Source organism: Salvelinus namaycush, chromosome 2 (genome assembly GCF_016432855.1).
Source record: "Salvelinus namaycush isolate Seneca chromosome 2, SaNama_1.0, whole genome shotgun sequence".
In the NCBI taxonomy this organism is placed as follows: domain Eukaryota; kingdom Metazoa; phylum Chordata; class Actinopteri; order Salmoniformes; family Salmonidae; genus Salvelinus; species Salvelinus namaycush.
In genome coordinates this window covers 77,985,783-77,994,275 of record NC_052308.1, presented here as the reverse complement: position 1 = coordinate 77,994,275, position 8,493 = coordinate 77,985,783, and the positions used below count along the sequence as shown (strand labels likewise).

General features: G+C 43.3%; 1 protein-coding gene across 1 annotated transcript in view; it reads left to right on the top strand.

The window, feature by feature from the left end:
* Positions 1-7,739, top strand: part of LOC120019180 (pyrroline-5-carboxylate reductase 1, mitochondrial-like) — an 8,507-nt gene extending 768 nt beyond the window's left edge. The window contains exons 3-4 of the mRNA XM_038962487.1: positions 5,892-6,055; positions 6,137-7,739. Coding sequence (XP_038818415.1) covers positions 5,892-6,055; positions 6,137-6,308 — 336 coding nt within the window. The 3' untranslated portion in view covers positions 6,309-7,739. The remainder of the gene's footprint in view (positions 1-5,891; positions 6,056-6,136) is intronic.
* The last annotated feature ends 754 nt before the right edge of the window (positions 7,740-8,493 follow it).

The window sequence follows — 8,493 nt, the reverse complement described above, 5'->3', positions numbered from 1 at the left end:
AACATCATAGTATCACACTGTAACATATCATTACAGCTCAGGTCTAACTGGTCAGTAACATCATAGTATCACACTGTAACATATCATTACAGCTCAGGTCTAACTGGTCAGTAACATCATAGTATCACACTGTAACATATCATTACAGCTCAGGTCTAACTGGTCAGTAACATCATAGTATCACACTGTAACATATCATCACACTGTAACATATCATTACAGCTCAGGTCTAACTGGTCAGTAACATCATAGTATCACACTGTAACATATCATCACACTGTAACATATCATTACAGCTCAGGTCTAACTGGTCAGTAACATCATAGTATCACACTGTAACATGTCATTACAGCTCAGGTCTAACTGGTCAGTAACATCATATCATTACACTGTAACATATCATTACAGCTCAGGTCTAACTGGTCAGTAACATCATAGTATCACACTGTAACATGTCATTACAGCTCAGGTCTAACTGGTCAGTAACATCATATCATTACACTGTAACATATCATTACAGCTCAGGTCTAACTCGTCAGTAACATCATAGTATCACACTGTAACATATCATTACAGCTCAGGTCTAACTGGTCAGTAACATCATAGTATCACACTGTAACATATCATTACAGCTCAGGTCTAACTGGTCAGTAACATCATAGTATCACAATGTAACATATCATTACAGCTCAGGTCTAACTGGTCAGTAACATCATAGTATCACACTGTAACATATCATCACACTGTAACATATCATTACAGCTCAGGTCTAACTGGTCAGTAACATCATAGTATCACACTGTAACATATCATCACACTGTAACATATCATTACAGCTCAGGTCTAACTGGTCAGTAACATCATAGTATCACACTGTAACATATCATTACAGCTCAGGTCTAACTGGTCAGTAACATCATAGTATCACACTGTAACATGTCATTACAGCTCAGGTCTAACTGGTCAGTAACATCATATCATTACACTGTAACATATCATTACAGCTCAGGTCTAACTGGTCAGTAACATCATAGTATCACACTGTAACATATCATTACAGCTCAGGTCTAACTGGTCAGTAACATCATAGTATCACACTGTAACATATCATTACAGCTCAGGTCTAACTGGTCAGTAACATCATAGTATCACACTGTAACATATCATTACACTGTAACATATCATTACACTGTAACATATCATTACAGCTCATGCCTAACTGATCAGTAACATCATAGCATCACACTGTAACATATCATTACACTGTAACATATCATTACACTGTAACATATCATTACAGCTCAGGTCTAACTGGTCAGTAACATCATAGTATCACACTGTAACATATCATTACACTGTAACATATCATTACAGCTCAGGTCTAACTGGTCAGTAACATCATAGCATCACACTGTAACATATCATTACAGCTCAGGTCTAACTGGTCAGTAACATCATAGCATCACACTGTAACATATCATTACAGCTCAGGTCTAACTGGTCAGTAACATCATAGTATCACACTGTAACATATCATTACAGCTCAGGTCTAACTGGTCAGTAACATCATAGCATCACACTGTAACATATCATTACAGCTCAGGCCTAACTGGTCAGTAACATCATAGCATCACACTGTAACATATCATTACACTGTAACATATCATTACACTGTAACATATCATTACAGCTCAGGTCTAACTGGTCAGTAACATCATAGCATCACACTGTAACATATCATTACACTGTAACATATCATTACAGCTCAGGTCTAACTGGTCAGTAACATCATAGTATCACACTGTAACATATCATTACACTGTAACATATCATTACACTGTAACATATCATTACAGCTCAGGTCTAACTGGTCAGTAACATCATAGCATCACACTGTAACATATCATTACACTGTAACATATCATTACACTGTAACATATCATCACAGCTCAGGTCTAACTGGTCAGTAACATCATATCATCACACTGTAACATATCATTACACTGTAACATATCATTACACTGTAACATATCATTACAGCTCAGGCCTAACTGGTCAGTAACATCATAGCATCACACTGTACCATATCATTACACTGTAACATATCATTACACTGTAACATATCATTACAGCTCAGGTCTAACTGGTCAGTAACATCATAGTATCACACTGTAACATATCATTACAGCTCAGGCACTACTGGTCAGTAACATCATAGTATCACACTGTAACATATCATTACAGCTCAGGCCTAACTGGTCAGTAACATCATAGTATCACACTGTAACATATCATCACACTGTAACATATCATTACAGCTCAGGTCTAACTGGTCAGTAACATCATAGTATCACACTGTAACATATCATTACAGCTCAGGTCTAACTGGTCAGTAACATCATAGTATCACACTGTAACATGTCATTACAGCTCAGGTCTAACTGGTCAGTAACATCATATCATTACACTGTAACATATCATTACAGCTCAGGTCTAACTGGTCAGTAACATCATAGTATCACACTGTAACATATCATTACAGCTCAGGTCTAACTGGTCAGTAACATCATAGTATCACACTGTAACATATCATTACACTGTAACATATCATTACAGCTCAGGTCTAACTGGTCAGTAACATCATAGTATCACACTGTAACATATCATTACAGCTCAGGTCTAACTGGTCAGTAACATCATATCATCACACTGTAACATATCATTACAGCTCAGGTCTAACTGGTCAGTAACATCATAGTATCACACTGTAACATATCATTACAGCTCAGGTCTAACTGGTCAGTAACATCATAGCATCACACTGTAACATATCATTACACTGTAACATATCATTACACTGTAACATATCATCACAGCTCAGGTCTAACTGGTCAGTAACACCATATCATTACACTGTAACATATCATTACACTGTAACATATCATTACACTGTAACATATCATTACAGCTCATGCCTAACTGGTCAGTAACATCATAGTATCACACTGTAACATATCATTACACTGTAACATATCATTACACTGTAACATATCATTACAGCTCAGGTCTAACTGGTCAGTAACATCATAGTATCACACTGTAACATATCATTACAGCTCAGGCACTACTGGTCAGTAACATCATAGTATCACACTGTAACATATCATTACAGCTCAGGTCTAACTGGTCAGTAACATCATAGTATCACACTGTAACATATCATTACAGCTCAGGTCTAACTGGTCAGTAACATCATAGTATCACACTGTAACATATCATTACAGCTCAGGCCTAACTGGTCAGTACTGTACTACCAGACAGACCAGAGCCCAAACAGTAACCCATCGTTACACCACAGACTAGAGCCCAAACAGCAACCCATCGTTACACCAGACAGACCAGAGCCCAAACAGTAACCCATCGTTACACCAGACAGACCAGAGCCCAAACAGTAACCCATCGTTACACCACAGACCAGAGCCCAAACAGTAACCCATCGTTACACCACAGACCAGAGCCCAAACAGTAACCCATCGTTACACCACAGACCAGAGCCCAAACAGTAACCCATCGTTACACCAGACAGACCAGAGCCCAAACAGTAACCCATCGTTACACCACAGACCAGAGCCCAAACAGTAACCCATCGTTACACCAGACAGACCAGAGCCCAAACAGCAACCCATCGTTACACCAGACAGACCAGAGCCCAAACAGTAACCCATCGTTACACCACAGACCAGAGCCCAAACAGTAACCCATCGTTACACCACAGACCAGAGCCCAAACAGTAACCCATCGTTACACCAGACAGACCAGAGCCCAAACAGTAACCCATCGTTACACCACAGACCAGAGCCCAAACAGCAACCCATCTTTACACCACAGACCAGAGCCCAAACAGTAACCCATCGTTACACCAGACAGACCAGAGCCCAAACAGCAACCCATCGTTACACCACAGACCAGAGCCCAAACAGCAACCCATCTTTACACCAGACAGACCAGAGCCCAAACAGTAACCCATCGTTACACCACAGACCAGAGCCCAAACAGCAACCCATCGTTACACCAGACAGACCAGAGTAACAGTAGTAGAATGGAGGACTGTTTTTCTGAATTCAACATAAGATTTTTTAACGTTGGAATTTCACTTTGTTGTCGGTATAGAACACATTTAAAACATGTTCACACTGCATTGTTCTTAGCCCCAGGCTAGACTGGCCCCAGGCTAGACTGGTCCTGGGATAGCTTAACCTGTGTTCACATAAGCATTTGCTAACCCTGGACTAAGTTTTAGTCCATAGCTTTGGGCTAACGGACAAACACAACATGCAACCAACATCTCTGACACGCGACCGATGTTATGAGCAATACGACGTTTATTAACACATTATTTCACATTGCTTCTAGACTAGCATTTGATTTCCAACAGTACTAGTGTGAATAAACCTTGCTGTCTGCCTGACCGTAAATCATTTTCACTTATGAAATTCGATCTCACCCCTGTAAAGAGAATGCTGTGCACGAACGAGACGGCAACTTTTCTGATCCCGGCGAAATCATGCAACAATAATAATATTATCATGGATATATGGATATATCCAATTACAGTAAATGTCAATAGAAAATCTATGAAAAAAACGAAAATTGAGCGTTTGTTGCCCTTCCAGCTGTAGAGTTTTTAGCTTTAGTTGGCTGAGTAAGAAGACGTTAGTTAGCCAGCCTGCTACATAGCAACCATTTCTGTTAGGCATAGCAACCAATGTTTTTGCCCGGATGGAAGGATGAAATAGTACTCAAAGTAACGTGCAGAACGCATCACAAGCATATGTACATTAAGGGATTGTGATTGGACAGTGACCAATTCTAGGCGATGTTCTTGACCTTGATTCACACTCACTGGCAATTTATGCACGGTGTTTCTGGTGCTAGTATGCACAGTGTTTCTGGAGCTAGTATGCACAGTGTTTCTGGAGCTAGTATGCACGGTGTTTCTGGGGCTAGTATGCACGGTGTTTCTGGGGCTAGTATGCACGGTGTTTCTGGGGCTAGTATGCACGGTGTTTCTGGGGCTAGTATGCACGGTGTTTCTGGAGCTAGTATGCACGGTGTTTCTGGGGCTAGTATGCACGGTGTTTCTGGGGCTAGTATGCACGGTGTTTCTGGGGCTAGTATGCACAGTGTTTCTGGAGCTAGTATGCACGGTGTTTCTGGAGCTAGTATGCACGGTGTTTCTGGGGCTAGTATGCACGGTGTTTCTGGGGCTAGTATGCACGGTGTTTCTGGGGCTAGTATGCACGGTGTTTCTGGGGCTAGTATGCACGGTGTTTCTGGAGCTAGTATGCACGGTGTTTCTGGGGCTAGTATGCACGGTGTTTCTGGAGCTAGTATGCACGGTGTTTCTGGAGCTAGTATGCACGGTGTTTCTGGAGCTAGTATGCACGGTGTTTCTGGGGCTAGTATGCACGGTGTTTCTGGGGCTAGTATGCACGGTGTTTCTGGAGCTAGTATGCACGGTGTTTCTGGGGCTAGTATGCACGGTGTTTCTGGGGCTAGTATGCACGGTGTTTCTGGGGCTAGTATGCACGGTGTTTCTGGGGCTAGTATGCACGGTGTTTCTGGGGCTAGTATGCACGGTCTGAGCTGACGCTACTCTGGAGCAGAGCAGCTAGCCTGCGTTAAGGTTGATGCTATCCCACTTTACAATGTGTGAACACTCGCTTAGCCCCAGGCTAACCCCAGAGTCTAAATAATGATGAGACCTTTGAACTCCCAGCTCCCATTTTAATTCTAAAATCTAAAAGGAGTCAATATGATGCCCTTGCTGGTTTTGTGGTTGACTGATGGTGACTCCCTCCCTCTGTCTCTCTCTCCTCCTTCACCCCCAGGGAGCAGCTAAGATGTTGTTGGACTCTGAGCTGCACCCTGGCCAGCTGAAGGACAACGTGTGTTCCCCTGGGGGAGCCACCATCCACGCCCTGCACGTGATGGAGAGTGGCGGATTCCGCAGTCTGCTCATCAACGCTGTGGAGGCTTCTTGTATCAGGACACGGTGAGGGGGGGGGGGGGGGGACACACACCTGAAACCAGACACACACAGACATGCTGACTTACCTCTTCCCCTCCTCCTCAGGGAGCTGCAGTTCCTAGCGGACCAGGAGCGCATCTCCCCGGCAGCCATTAAGAAGACCACCCTGGACAAGGTCATGCAGCAGCCTGGGGTCAGCCAGGGGTCAGGGGTCAACGGCAAGCCAGGACTCAGCCTCAGGAGAAACCCCCCAGGACCTGTCAAGAAGAACAACTGAGATGGACACACACACACACACACACCTATAACGCCAGGCCTCAGGAGAAACCCCCCAGGACCTGTCAAGAAGAACAGTGGATGGATGGACACACACATATACACTCTCACTCACTCACACACAGAATTTGGAAATGCAGCTTGTACAGACCCATAGCCTTGGTCTGACAGGGTGTCTGTGTACACACACGTGAACAGAAATGCATGCACAACATGCCACCAGTCTACCTTGTCTTCAGTCTGTCTGAGGATATGTGTCTCTGTGGTGATAACGACTCAATGGGCCAAAACATCAGTGAATATTTCAGATAGAAATGCAATGCATAGAGCTGACATGATTCCTTATTCTGCATGACAGAGGAATGCATAGAATCTGTTCTTTGCAATTCATTTCTTTCTGAGCGTTTCTTTTTAATGTTGCCCCTGCAGCCGAAGCAGGCAACAGATGGCTTCAGTGATGGCTTTTTTTGCCTGGTGACTCAAACTGAATTCTTCCCACTGCTCTGTTCACTGCACACGTTGAAGTCGTTTGTGGTGACGTCATAATGAGGGGTGTTGATCCAATCGCTGATGACTTTTGTACATCTCGAACCAATCAGAGCATCAAAGCCAATGACAAATTTTTTTAAACGCCTCTTTACTCACGTGTGCTTTGGCTCTGGCCCAACCCATTGGTTTCTGGGACCAATCGGAACGTTTATGTGTTTGTGTTCGGGAAAATTGTCAAGGGGGATACTCCGATCCAGACTCATTTCGTAGAAGAAACGCTAGTGGCCTAGCGTTTTCACGGGAGCAAGGAGTTTGGGTACCTAGGCAAGCCATTTCTAAGGTAGTGTCCCAAATTGCACCCTATTCTCCCCCTCCCCAATAGGGCTCAAAGGTAGTGCACTATAAAGGAAACAGGCTGCCATTTGGGATTCAGCCCAAGTGTACTATACAGACAGTCACAATGTATTTTAAATGAAGCCAGATAACGCCATGAAAACCCTTTTATTTTGTTCGTTGTGATTTTCTTGTCATTTTTTTTGGCCCACCGTGTTATTTTATGGACTGACTGAACAACAATTGTTTTGAGAATTTGAGTTGTTTTTGTTTTTTATATATTCTATTGTCCGTATGTTGCGGTCACCATCAGGACAACAACTGGACACTAGCCACCAGACAACTGGACACTAGCCACCAGACAACTGGACACTAGCCACCAGACAACTGGACACTAGCCACCAGACAAATGGACACTAGCCACCAGACAAATGAACACTAGCCACCAGACAAATGGACACTAGCCACCAGACAAATGAACACTAGCCACCAGACAAATGAACACTAGCCACCAGACAAATGGACACTAGCCACCAGACAAATGAACACTAGCCACCAGACAAATGGACACTAGCCACCAAACAAATGAACACTAGCCACCAGACAAATGCTGGTAAAAGGTCTGGGTGACTGGTGAATTTTTCAATCCATGAGTCACACTGGCTGGCACGCCAAAAATATATTTTCAGGCGCTGGTCACCATCATTAGTTTCTAAACCTCTCTACTGTGTGAGAATGTGGGTCGCCAGGTCAAAGCAGGCCCATTGTTTACATGGTGTGACCTTTTAACTCCGGAAGGGTTTCTCTCTCACAGGGTCAGGTACAAGGTCAATGCAAGCTTTGTCACTGCTCACCTGCTTCTTCCTCAAAGTTTCTGTTTGTTTTGTTCCATGTCAGATGACCTCTGTCTCTGGAGGAAACCATGGATCTAAAAACACACCGAAATCATCACCATGTGGGTTCATCTGGCATCTGCATAGATTACCAGAACTTAACCATACCTGGAGACGTGTTCACCATCTCAGTAACCACAGCAACGTGATGTAACAATCTGATCATCTGCATAGATTACCAGAACTTAACCATACCTGGAGACGTGTTCACCATCTCAGTAACCACAGCAACGTGATGTAACAATCTGATCATCTGCATAGATTACCAGAACTTAACCATACCTGGAGACGTGTTCACCATCTCAGTAACCACAGCAACGTGATGTAACAATCTGATCATCTGCATAGATTACCAGAACTTAACCATACCTGGAGACGTGTTCACCATCTCAGTAACCACAGCAACGTGATGTAACAATCTGATCATCTGCATAGATTACCAGAACTTAACCATACCTGGAGACGTGTTCA